General features: G+C 34.1%; 2 protein-coding genes across 2 annotated transcripts in view; both read right to left on the reverse strand.

Moving 5' to 3' along the window:
• Positions 1 to 953: 953 nt before the first annotated feature.
• LOC121129113 (protein fem-1 homolog C) overlaps positions 954 to 13779 on the reverse strand; it is a 60995-nt gene continuing 48169 nt past the window's right edge. Inside the window, exons 3-7 of the mRNA XM_040724792.2 lie at positions 13176 to 13394; positions 6173 to 6362; positions 4569 to 4732; positions 1926 to 2585; positions 954 to 1844 (exon numbers count right to left, since the gene is read on the reverse strand). Coding sequence (XP_040580726.1) covers positions 1447 to 1844; positions 1926 to 2585; positions 4569 to 4732; positions 6173 to 6362; positions 13176 to 13394 — 1631 coding nt within the window. The 3' untranslated portion in view covers positions 954 to 1446. The remainder of the gene's footprint in view (positions 1845 to 1925; positions 2586 to 4568; positions 4733 to 6172; positions 6363 to 13175; positions 13395 to 13779) is intronic.
• On the reverse strand, positions 9004 to 12402 carry stumps (DBB domain-containing protein stumps). Its single transcript, XM_040724791.2, has one exon. It carries the CDS (start codon positions 12045 to 12047, stop codon positions 9435 to 9437), a length of 2613 nt encoding a protein of 870 aa, XP_040580725.1. The 5' UTR covers positions 12048 to 12402; the 3' UTR covers positions 9004 to 9434.

Below are 13779 nucleotides of genomic sequence, written 5' to 3' on the forward strand. Positions count from 1 at the left end.
GTATGCATTATTTTCATCAAAAAAATTAACAAGGGTATGAATAATTTTGAAGACAATGTAGTTTTAGCTATTGAAGTTAATGATAAAATCCACATTTTTGGTTATTTCTTTGCAAACAATATCAAAAAATCAGATTTTTTTAGAGATAACACATTCCCAAACAAGGTACGTTTCATATTGTAGCCCCATATAATATACATATTATTATGTTAACACATAATTTAATAATACAGCAACTTTCTTCGAAAAATATTTAATATAAGAACAAAAGTATACGGAGATAATTTTGTATACTATTAATGATATGGATGTCTCGATTAATTGTCACTTCTTATCCGTGGGATAAAATTTGGGATTGACTAGTCATGGAGTGAGGGTGTTTTAGTTTTTTAAATGTTTTCATTTCAATTCGTCTTATAGAGGAAATATATATTCTATAAAATAATTAAAATAAAGCATATTCGATTCTTGAGTTTATGAAGATCGAAGATGTTACAAACTCACTCTTACTCCAAGGAGGAAAATCAAGAGACTCGATTCGTTACTTTTGAGCAGTGAACCCATGAGAACTATGGAAGAAGTGGACATATCCCGTTTATTAAGTGTCTGTAATATTCAATTAAATTTAGAGCTAGATAATCCCCAAAATGCTTTGCTATTCTTCCTTCTAGTAACATTAAAAATAAGACTGTTCATTGGATGATGACCCTCTTGCATGAAAAAGTATGTGTCAGGAGGGTTCAACTAATTTCTAAAGAATGTGTGGATAACTTCGTAATTAGTCCACATGATGGGTAAATTATCAAGGAGTATTGACAAGGAGAAGCGACCCCATTGACGGGAGGATAATCATTTATTATTGTTTGTGGTGTTGTCTTTTTAAATTAATGACTCGTATGATTACAAAATAAAATACCGTTAGATTTTAAGTAAAAATAATAAAAATGAAATAATTGTCTTTTTGAGTAAATATATATTTTCTATAAGTTTATTGTTTATATATCAATATATTATTTATTTCTCGTTAAAAAAAGAATTAAAAATAAAGCAGATCTGATTTATGAGCAATTTTTTTCTTTTTTTAAAGAATTTCCCACTTCTTAAAAAAGTAAAGCACCTCTTCTTTAATGACACAGACAATTTTTTTATATTTTTTGTTTTGAAAGATGCAATAATTGTGAAAAGAATGTTAAAAGGTAGACTTGTATTCCCCTCCCCGAAAAAAAGAGCAGTAATTCCATCCTAAATAGCTAGACACATAAAAAACTTATTTAAACTAAATAAATATTCATGGGTTGGAATCTTCCCGTGGTTTTTTTTTTTTAAAGTTGGATTTTGATTTCTTTTTTGTATTGATTAAATATTCTATGCATGTACATACTTGTGTAGTAAAATAAATATGTGCATGCATAAGTAAATATATATTTATGTATATATTGAATATAATTAATGAATGTCCAGGAAGGCCTGCAGATCCGGAGAGATTATACTTCGATCTGTGTGGAGATTATATTTCTTAACAGCTTTAGCAGCAAGGCATTGAAGGGTGACGTATTTTACAGGTTTAGAAACGACTTTATAAATGGGTCCATAAATAAGATCCGAGTACACTTTTCCATCTTTGTTCACTGTGTCTGGATGCGCTCCTGAACGGAGTAAAAGTTCAATGACATTTCCTTTGGGTACTTTATTTTGGGCAGAAGCAGCGGTATGAAGAGTGGTGTTATCATCCTTATCTCTAGCATTAGGATCCGCTCCGCACTCAATTAGAAGTTGAATGGCTTCTAAGGACGGGAAAGTACAGATTGGATAGCGCCCCACACTCGTGGAATCTTTTGTACACGCTATTCATCAAATGAGGGAAGAAAAAAAGATTTAATCATTTTGTGATACTCAATATGTAACTTATCAAATTTAAAACTTACCTAGATGGAGAGGAGTGGCTCCATTACGTCCCCTTGCTCCGAGTTTTAAAAAGTTGTAGACTGCCTTTTTTACATCAAATATCTGTGATTCCTTGAGATGACTGAGTAGTTTTGTAAAGAGACAAACAAGATGCAGAATAATAATGATGGCTCGATTAAAATATGTGATGTCTCTTTCTAGATTGACAAGATCCATGGATTCGAGTCCCATTTCCACTTGTTTCACAGCTTTATTAAAAACAGTCATGATATCACAAAAATTAAAAGGAGGAGAGTTTTCGGAAGGACTGGATGTAGATGAGGAGGAGGAGGACTCTTCGTTGGATGTGGGTGGTGAGCCTCGGATATTGTTGTTGTTATTATTATTAATGAAGTTGATCCCAGCTGCTGCTATAGCTCTGCTATGGTGCCCACCATTGCGAAGTTGGTTATTGTTGTTGGCGGCATTGGCATTATTACGAGTTTCCTTCATCATGAAACTAAAGAGCTCAGCAAAGCTGAGTAAGGAACTCTGAGTCATTGGGCTCAGGGGCTCCAACATTTTTTGTTGCATGTCCAATGCGTACATCCATAGAGTTATACACCGTTCAAATAACCCCATATCTGCATATACTGCTCCTCTGTAGCGGATATAATACGATGTATCTGGGTGAGCAGGCCCTATAATTACAATAAATTATAAGAATAAAAAAATACGTACAAAATTACACAATATATTTATTTCAAAATGTGTGTTGTGTCAACAACACAAAAGCAGTCCTGAACATAAATAAAAAAATCATTCTATTGTTGCTGTACGTATAGCATAATTAATATAAACGCATCAATATTTAAATGACTTATTGAGGTCAAAGATTGAGATACCCAGAGACTTCATTTGATATCGGAGACTTTGTTGAGTTCCGATTAAATGACTGCCTTTGAAATCGAATCTATTTTACCAAAGGGTCCATTATAATCTGAACACTTTGCATTATAAACTTGAACAAGATATAATTCATTAATTAACAATAGAATTTCAATAAAATTAATACTATAAAAAGATGTGTGTCTGAGCTCTCTTAATCATTAATGTAGCCACCCTTAACGGGAATAATTGCTTCCAGGCGGAAGGCCCGACAACCGATGCAGATGATGTCATCTGTCATGGCGTCCCATGGCTGCCCGTGGCTTTGAGGGCCTCTGCAACTGTATGATGGGCAAGAAAGGCCTTTCCTTCGACATTCACTCGAAAGGTGTTGTCGAGGGGGTTGGCATTAGGGCTGTAGGGGGACCAAAAGTGTTGAAAAGAGTTCATAAAACCCATTCAAAAGATTCTCGAAATGGAGGAGATTCCGTTGCTGGTGTGAAAAGTAGCCTCTCGACCCTTACAATGCTCTTTCCCCCCACTTTTTGATAGCTCTCTAAACAGTCTGGCGTGAAACCCCGAGATCTCTTGCATTGACCCACATGGACTTGAAGGGATTATCCTCGTCTGTTTTCTTTCATTATTCCTGATCCAGCTTGGCCTTTTTGACAAAGCCCTTCTTCCTCTCTAATGTTTCGGACATGTTGAGGGCGTAGACAACTTTTCTGGAAAGGCCCAACTGCTTGGAGCGTGCGAATGGAAATTTTTCGATCACGTTCAAGTGTCCTTTTTTCTCGACTTGTACGTAATGTAGAGAGCTCAGATTTGTTTTGTTTTGTAACGTATTGTTTATGCTTTAATATATTGAAATACAAATTAATTTCAATCACTCAACGCGCATTAATTATTGAATTAATAAGTGTTCAGATTTCAATGGACCACCGTGCATAGCGGATCAAGAATGTTTTCATTCTTTAAAGTACAATTTTTGGCAACTCCGTATAGTTATTTATTAATAAAAATGTAAGCAAATTAGATTAAGACTATGACATGATTTTTTTTATTTTTTTTTTGTCAGCCTTCTTTTGTGTTGATGGACCACATAATATGCAAGATTCAAAGGTCTCTTTGTTTGAAATGTCGCATATGTACACACATACGTCGGGAATAACAAACCCTGAGGAGGGTCCATTAAACACAAATGCTTGGAATATGAGTAGCAGTAGTCGTCATATGCAATAATAAGTAATTTGTCAAACTTCCTCAAAACAAAGTTGACCTTACATAGTATCGTAGGTGTACTACTACCCTGGGTTCAAAAACCTTGGAGTCTAAGTTATAGTACATATAATATTATGTAGTTAGTATTCACATAGATGTATATAGATAATAGGTAATTCACAGGTGTCAAAAAAGAAAAGGAATAAGAGAATGGGCTTTTAATTGTTTAAAAGGGGGAGAAGGAAATATGAAAGGGGACGTTAATGACTATTAGAGAGAGAGAGAGAGAGAGAGGTGTCCAGAAGAAGAAAGCAAATCATTCCTTAAAGAGAATGATGAATCTGTTTTTTGCTTTTATGATTATTATTATTTTCATTTTCTGGGTGGTAGAGGAGAGACTGAACAGACTATTATTTTGAATAATGAGAAGGGGAAAAGTTATTAAAAAGTAAGTTAGACATGTCCAAAGTGACTTAACGGTTTTTTAACGAGGGAGAACGAATTTCCTCCTCCTTAGGCTTAGTGTGTATGTATGTACATAGAAACATTAGAATGATAGCAATGAATTAATTTACCAAGGATTCTTTCACGGACGAGTAATGCTTGCATGCGCATTTCATCAGGATCTGATATGATTTCCTCTAGTTGTTCTATCGTTTCAACTTCTACAGTATTTTCATACGCGGAAATAGGTGAAGCAACAACACATTTGGGTACGACTAATTGATTTCCTATATACCTATAGATAACAAAAAGAAGAGTTTATTATTATCCATAAAAAGGAAGACAATCTAATATTTATAAACGTATTAATAAGACATTTCAATTCATGAGGGTAAAAGTCCTTAAAAAATCCTACTATAGATATATGTAAGGATGTTATTTTTTTTTTAACACAGAATCCCATTAAAATGAAGTAAGTGAACAACAAAATTTCAAAATATTGCGTTTACAGAGATGTATAACTTGACTGCAAATCACCGTATCACATACACATGTACATTGGACACGCTTAAGTCGAACCCTGATAATAATATTATAATCATAAAATAATTTGGAATATAATTAATAGTCCATTTATAGTAGAATTTGATTTTCAAAAAGGCAAGTCGATTTTAGAAGGTATTAAAATTTTGAAATTAACAAATGTAAGCATTTTCTAATTATTAGTTTTTTATTCGATTTTGATTTGATTTTTTTTTTTTTTTTTTTGGTCGTCTCACATAAAGCTGGACATGCCATGAATTTTAAAATTTTTGGACAGGATGCAAAAAGAGGGCATGCCCAGACTAAAAAGAACGTTGATCAGTCAAATGTATATATTCCTACATCGATAAGGAAAATTCCTTACGCAAATTATAATAATTCATTTTATGAAATTAAATAATTTTACACGTATTTGAGGCCTCATTGGACCAACTAAACTTCTATTTAAGTCGAAATTTTCTGGTAAAAAAATTGAAATTAAGTTGATACAACCGGTTTAAAATGTAATATAATTATGAAAAAATACCATTATGAGGGCGAAGACGATTATTAGAAGATCTTCAACAGGAGATTTCAAAATCGACTATAATATCAGAGGAATCGATTCCATTACTATTTAAACAATATCATTTTTTTAAGGCAACCATGTAATAAACGATGAATATTGCACTACATGTATTAAGTCAAATACAAAACTGAAGTGCCTTAATCGTTTATTGGTTCTCAAACCACGTGGTATACTAATTCCCTCTAGGAGATACGGGGAATAGTGACTAGAGATGTATTCATATAAATAAAAAATTACACAAAATTTGCATAAAAGTCTGTTAAAATTGTCAAACTTTTAATAATGATGATGCTCGGAGATCGTAATATTGTCACAGATAATACGCAATCAAAAAAGTTTGAGAACCACTGGTATAATTGATAACTTTTGAATATAAGCTCAATTCTAGTCTCTAATGATATAAAATTGATTGTGAATCGCAATTCCTCATTTTTTCAGAATTGTCTTCGCCGAATGCATTATCGCTCAGATATTTTTTTTTTCTTAAATATTCCTCTAATTGGTCAGATGGAGTTAAACTGATTAGGTATAAGCTAATATTATAGAATTACAATTACTCCATCTGACATCTTAATTCCCGGCAGAAGCGATTTGTACTGCAGTGGTACAAAAAAAATTACAAACCTTTCTTCCATGGCTCTTTTCCAAAGTTTATAGGATCCAACCATATCTCGTTTTTTATCTACAAACGTAGCTCCAAGGAGCTCAAGTGCGTCAATTCTTTCTTGTCGAGAAACTAAATTAGGTTCTGATATAAGATACTCCACAATGTGAATATGTCCAGTAACGCTAGCAGCTAATAATGGTGTCATGCCTAAAAAGAAAAAGAAGAGAAATAAGGATAAGACAAAAATGATTTATTCCTGTATAGAATATGAATGTGTATAAAAATCTCCTCCCAAGGAGTATGTGCATGTGGTACTCAGAAATGATCATCCTCAATAATAGCTTTATTTATTTTTTTAAAGTTTAAAATAGAGGAAGTATCTAATGAATGATGAACCTCTTTTTCCTGGCAGATGTCTTTATTTATGTATTTTTTAAGAAGGCTGCTTTCGTAAAGGAGAACATAAAAATGAATTTGCGTGATTTCTCATTACTTTGAGAAAAAAAAACCTACAGCCATCTGTCAGTCATTGAGGGTTGTCATAAACAAAATATAGTTCAACCAAAAATATCTATGTAATTTGAGATGTGATGCAACGTGTGATGCCTCTCCTTCCACCCCCATATCATTCTCATCATCAACAATTAATTAAATGTTGTGGTATGGGAATGGGGATAAAAGAAAACGGTTGGGAACGTTTCCTGTGTTGTGGGAATAATAATAGATAGATGTTTACCCCAATGTTTCTCCCATTGAATGTACTACGAACATATTATTCAATGAGGGGTCATATTTGATTCAAGCCACATTGCATACATCGAGTATGGCATTTATTTTCAAATCTCATATCCGGTACTATGTATATTTATGTACAGGATGTGAGATAAATCTTTATGTACAATTCCCCACCAACACCAAGAAAAACGAAAAGAGAGCAGTTAAGTAAGGGAATGCCTCTCTGCCCCTTCTTCCTCATGACTGCACATTGTGTGTAAAATTATAAATAACACTTATGGCGGTTTTTGGGATCGAGAAAAATCTGCGTTATATGAAATCCCCCCCTGTACAGGGGACTTTTTTAGTATTAAAATCCGTAAAATGGGATAAATTATTTTTCAAAGTCCACTTTTTTACTATTTTTATCTTGTATTTTTAATATGGTTAGGACAAAAAAAAATTATTCATTAAAATAGTGTATGGCAGACAAGATATTTGTAAAATAATTATAAAATGTAATCTTAATTGGGTATTTACTTGATTTTTAATCCACTCATTGCATTACTGTAAAATTTAAATAATCGGAACTAACCAATATTTATTCAGCAACCTTATTAAATCCAAGTTTGTATAATGATTAATAACTAAAAGGTTTAAGTCTAGGTATCAAATCAAATACTTATAGTACACTCTCCTCTATGCAAAATTATGCTCTTCTATTATATCCGTATGGTAAGAAATAAATCATGAACGACTACAAACAATTTTGTATACCTCAATACATAGTTTAATAATTAATTTTATAATAACATAAAAAACCGCAATATGAGTGGAATATACCGGAAAATAGTGGAAAACTGGGCAAGACAAGGATTCGTCTGTTGCTCAACGCCCTTGGAATCCCAACAGGCATCCTAGTGGAGTTTCCACTATATGTACCAGCTCTTAGACTAGTCTATATTTCATTTTAAAGTACTAGATAGAAATTAAGAGAATGTGCAGAGAGTTCAAAATAATTCCAAACACCACGTTATCCGGGGATCTCCTTTATATGTCGCCCATCAACTCAAAATCAAGCGAGAATGGCGATCAGCTTTTGCTCGGGGGTTAGTATAAATTTATTTAATTTTCAGAGATGTTGTGAATATTGTTTATTAAATAATAAATTTTACAAAAAATCCTTTATTTTCAATTTTACTATATAAGTTGATCTTAAACATTTTGTCCAGCAAAAAAAAACCGGGCATTTCATGCATTTATAATAATAAATTCCCCGAAAAGTAAGAAAAAAGACGATACGTTCGGAGAATTTATTTTCTTATAGAAGTTATTGCTAACTACTATCGACAAATAATCATTTGGAAGCGTCATAAATAGCACTTAAGTAGCAAAAATTCATCTCCACAAATATAAAAAAATTAGACATTGATGGATTTCATGAATTTGAAAAGGGATGTAAATCATATGATGGCTCTTATCTATAATGAACGTTCTTTTTGGGCATTTCAAATCATCCCAAAATTCAAATGCAATGCCTAAAATTGATAGAAACAATGTCTATAATGTATTGATGCTCAAAAGGAGCATTTGAAGTCCTTTACTTTGATTGTTGTTCTATATCGTTTGTACCACACATGTTTTATATATATACAATACATGAACATCAGGGATATTCTGTAACTTATTATTAGCTTCACTATGTATTTCATCAAAAAATAAAAATGAAGAATTTTCATGAGGACAGAGGACCCACTGTTGTGTTTCATTCTTCCCCTCTGTGATTCACACCCCCAGCCCCCTCCTCTTGAACAACTTGCTACTACTTTTATTTCACTTTTTAACGTCTATCCATTTCCGTTCCGTTGAAAAATATTTTATTATTATTTTTTACACATTAAGTTCTTTTTTTTTTTAAAGTGAAGAGAAAGATTTATTTTTCTTTCTGTCTCAGTGACAAATAATAATTCGTATTTTTTTATACATATGTAGGTCCTACAAGTAGTTGGTTGATTGCTTCCATCGTTCGTTATATCTTCATAATATATGTATATACTTTTTTTTTTTTGCAAAATTGTTTTTACCTATGTCATGATTATCAAATAATATATACCTATAAATAAAGCGTTCTAAATTTAGGTACAGGTAAAACTGATTACGTCATCTTATTAATGAAAATATATGTAGTAATAATAAGTCAAAATGGTTTCTTCTTTAAATAAATATGTATATAATATAAATATGTAAATAAAAATGTCTTCCAATAAGTGTATATAATATTAATGTAGTAGTAAATGGTAGTGGTTTAATAATAATAATATCATAAGCTTTTTTTTATAAAACAAAAAAAAGACTAAGAGGTGAAAGAAGATTTCATTTTGATATAAAAATGGAGTATTATATTATATATGTACACAAATTGAGAGATGGTGATGTCACATAAACGTACTGAATTTGATAGATAGATAAACAAGGAGGATAGAGAGAGTGAGTGAGTAAAGTGTGTGAGATGGGGGTTAAAACATAAATAAATGACTGTTGAGCCAGATGCAGATATGGCTGCCTTTATTCAAAGTCCGTAATGATCATGGAAGGTAGATTTGCATATTCTTCCAACTGTTGGGGTACAAATGTTGTTGTGGAGGAAGGGAATAATTGTTTTTTATTGGAGGATCCTTTACTCCTAATGCTCCCGCTGTTGCTACCGCCGCCAACAGAGGACGATGATGATTGAATCTCTATCTGTGTCTCATTCTCTGCATCTTCCTCTTCCTGGCTTCCGGATGACTTTTCTTCTTGAGGAATGAGGGACTTGGGAGTGTTTAAAATAGACTCTTCCTCATCGACAGATTGAGGAGTAAAATGTATTTCATTCAGTACCATACCCAATGACGATTCCTTTTTCTTCGTATCGACTTCACTGCATGATAATGTCATCCCCCCATCTTTTTGTGCAGAAGAGCTGGAAGAAGCTATGATAACGGTAGTATTATTAGGTACATTTGGTGGGCTAAGTGACCTCCTAGAATTGGATGAAGAGGAGACAGAAGAGAGTCTAGATAGGGGAAGGATTTGCGATGAAACATGGTTGTTTGGATTATTAATATGATTGTTAAGACCGCTTCCATTACTACCAGAATGGAACTTTTCCCCCGGAGAGGGCGGAAAATCGACGACACTGAGTTCATTTTCGTCTGTTTTATAGCAATCACTCATTGTGGTAGTCGTCGTTGTTTCATGAAGGCTACTCGCTTTCTGACAGTCTTCATTATTCTTCTTGTTGTTACGAGCAAAAAGTTTGCGAAATGTGGATTTCTTCGTGAGTGGAACAGATGCAGATCCCTTTTTCTCATTTGGCATTTCCGCTTTCCTCCTACGCCACTTTTTAAACAAGTTTTCCATCTCAGTGAAGGAATAGGAATTCTTTTGGAAGTCATCCAAGAGCTTGAGTAATTCATCAGCCACGGCCAAATCCTCTTTGAATTCCTTTCCAACAACGACCTCTTGCTGCTTTGGAGGATCAAAATCAAGTCTTTTGGAAATGGCTTTATTACCTTTCATTGTTCCATAGCGATCATGATCGAATCGATCAGGTTCAAATACAACATCCAGTGCGGAAGCTCTTTTAGGCCTTAGCGTACCTCCCATTGATGAGTTTTTACCCCCTTTCCCTCCAGGAGTTCGGCGCAATCTTACAGGGCGTGGAGCAGGAGGAATTGAATAATTAGCACTAATAAAGCGCTCATCCATTAAATCACTATACTCATGCATAAGTAGAGAAGACATTTTCTCCTCGAGTGTATTAGCTAGAACAAAGAAACCATTATTTCTCGCTAAATCAGAGGGAGTACATCCAAGTTCGTTTCTAATATCCAGGGCCCTCTCAAAAGCAGGACAGTCCAGGAGGGTGTTGGTTAACTTATCAAAGCCATAATGAGATGCAAAATGGAGCAAAGTGGGGAACTCTCCTTTTTCGGGTTTCTTCTCTTCTTCTTCTTCATTGATACTCTCAATGGAGGCTGAGAGAAGAAAACTGGATCGTTTGGATAGAAAAGCATCTGTCAGAGTTTCATCTAAACGGTTCTTACAGGGTGGATTAATGCCGTAGGTTGTACAAAGAACTCTGACTGGATCCGTAACTGTGTTCAAGGCGGTTTCAAATTGATCAGCTCCAGAGATCAGTGAGATTGTTGGCTCCTTGACGTCCAACCTTTTCCCATTGATTTCAACGGATATTGCTGCCTCACTTGTTCTTAATAAAAAGCCACAAGCTGGTAAAGTACATGAAATGTTATATGGATTGAGAAAGTGAATCTTCTCCAATGGAAGGTGTGGTAATTTCTCTGGAGTCCGTTTCAATAAAATACGAATCCCATTGACATTGTTTTCGTCAATGGGTTCGTGAAAGGCGAGAAGAATATTGGTGTCTCCTTTTTCATAGAGTGTTCTTGGAAAGACTTGAAAACTACTCGGCCTTCTCATGGTATCTCCCCCTCCATTGAACATGAAATATTTTTGTCTCCTAGCTTTATCAAGATTATTAATTTTGGCTTGTTTTATATCCGGTTTCTGAAGGATTTGAATACTAAAGTTGATAACAGTATGAACAAAGGCAGTGTCATTGTGCTTAGCCTCAAGATGAACCCATTGGTCGAAGGAGGCAAGAGATTCCTTGTGACGTACATTAAGAAGTGCATCCTCCACGCCGAGCATGATGCCCAACACACGATCCGGACGAAGAAAAGAGCCAAATTGGAGAAAGGGTCTCTTGAGAATGAGATTGAGCAGTGGCCTTGAGAGTAGAACGACTTGAAGACTTGCCTCATAAAGCTGCTGAGAAAGATGTGTAGGAATGGAAGTAGAAGGATGAGAAGGGAGATCCTCCACGGGAACATGTCGAATCGTGAGTTCCTTTTTGCTTTTCGAGAGAATGAGATAGACTCGGTCCAAATAGCGAGCCCATTCCAGAGCAACGGAGCAATACTTTGAGTAGATGAGGAGTACAACTGGAGGAGAGGGTGGCTGTGATGAAGAGCTATTGGGTTCCATGTAGTTGAGATGGGGTTTCCTTGGTGGTGGACTCGGAGGTGGAGTTGGACTAGGGACATTTAAATAAGCATGTTCCAAATCTCTATTTCGAGGAGGGCGTTGAGGATGAGAATCCGTTTTAAGTGTCATAATAATTTAGAGCATAATATTCTGAATGTCAAGAGAGAAGAAATGAAACTGGATATTCAAGCTCCTGCACTCTCTATTTTTTTTTTTTTTTTTTTTTTTTTAATTCTTCTCAGTCTCCTCATGCACCTTTTTCCGCGCGCAGGCCCGTGGGAAATCCACTTGACCCACTCCTAATATGTACTACTTACTACTACATTCTTTGTACTAGATTGTACATACACAAAAGCTGCCTATAATATATATATATATATAATGCTCAATTTTTATTTTTGCTTAATATAACGTCAACTCGAAAAATGTTAAAGGATCTCTCTATGAGTGCATAAAACGGAATGGAGAAATTTTACTTTTGTGTCCTCAAAAGTTAGCAGAAGCCCTCTTTTACATCTATCTCCTTTCTCCGCTACCGTTCATAACATACATACCACATGCACTTATTAATAAGTTATACATACATTGACATGAGAGTAACTAATAGAATATTAAACTGTTTTTAGATCAATTTACCAATATGGGTATAAACGTTGGAGAGTTAAAAGATTTAAGTAGTAGAAAACAGTGGGATCGTTAGTCCCACTAAAAAAGTATGTTGGGGTGGCCAAACAGGATGTAAAAAGAGGACATGTCTTGGGGAAAAGAGGATAGTTTTTTATCCATTTAATACTAATATTATCCTAGTATAACTGTGACCATTTGTACTTAGTTTCTGAAGCATTAACACCTCTATTTTTTTTAATATATATAATTTATAGGTATATATTTGGGGTTATCACACATGGAATCAAAAATGGTAGAATAGATCAGTCTGAAATTTTTCAAAAAAGACCTATAACATAACCAAGCATGTTCCAAGATATTTTATGGATCTACGAGGTTATTAAGAGCATGTTTTGACGGAAATAAAACCTCCTTTCCTTCTCTCTGTCTCCTTCACCTTCTATTTTCCCCATGTTTCTTTCTAAATCCATCTCTCTTTTCTTCTACCTTCATTCTTTGTTTCTATTCTGCGGGCATCCTCTGCTAATATATGTTACATTTATATAAAATAAACCTATTTATATGAGTAATGATATAAGCCCCCCTCCCAAACGATGAAAGTTAGCAACGCCCCTGGTAAAAAGTGCTTACCATAGGCATCTACGTCCATAATGGCCCCATGATCTAATAGTAATTTCATAATTTCTAATGAACCAGACTCCGCGCAGTCATGAAGTGCTGTATTCCCTTTGACAGACTTGCGATTAACATCTGCTCCTATTGCAATGAGGTACTTAGCTATTCTTAGATGCCCTTTATAACAAGCAATCATAAGACACGTGTGTCCATGGCGATTAGCTACCTCAATATCTGTAATTGAATAATTTATAATATTAGTAGGATGATTAACATACATACATAGTTCATAATAATAAGTAATATCAAGATAATAAACTTGGACTATGTCATAAAAATACACATATTACATACGTACGAATTTATCTATATTTACTTATTTCTTTCTTTTCTTTAAAGAAAAAAACTGGTATTTGGCAAAAAGAAGAAGTATCAAAAAACCAAACAGGGTTTTCATGTATTTATGTGTATATACTACTACTACTGAAGAAATGTAACCAAGTCGGATTACATATTAAAATAATAACTGCACCTGAAAAACCTCCCTCCTTTTCACCAACTTCCTCATTTTCTAATGATTTTGAGCCCCCTCAAAATGTATAACCAGGAGCGTCTGCAG

Source organism: Lepeophtheirus salmonis, chromosome 14, assembly GCF_016086655.4.
Source record: "Lepeophtheirus salmonis chromosome 14, UVic_Lsal_1.4, whole genome shotgun sequence".
NCBI classification, from domain to species: Eukaryota; Metazoa; Arthropoda; class Copepoda; order Siphonostomatoida; family Caligidae; genus Lepeophtheirus; species Lepeophtheirus salmonis.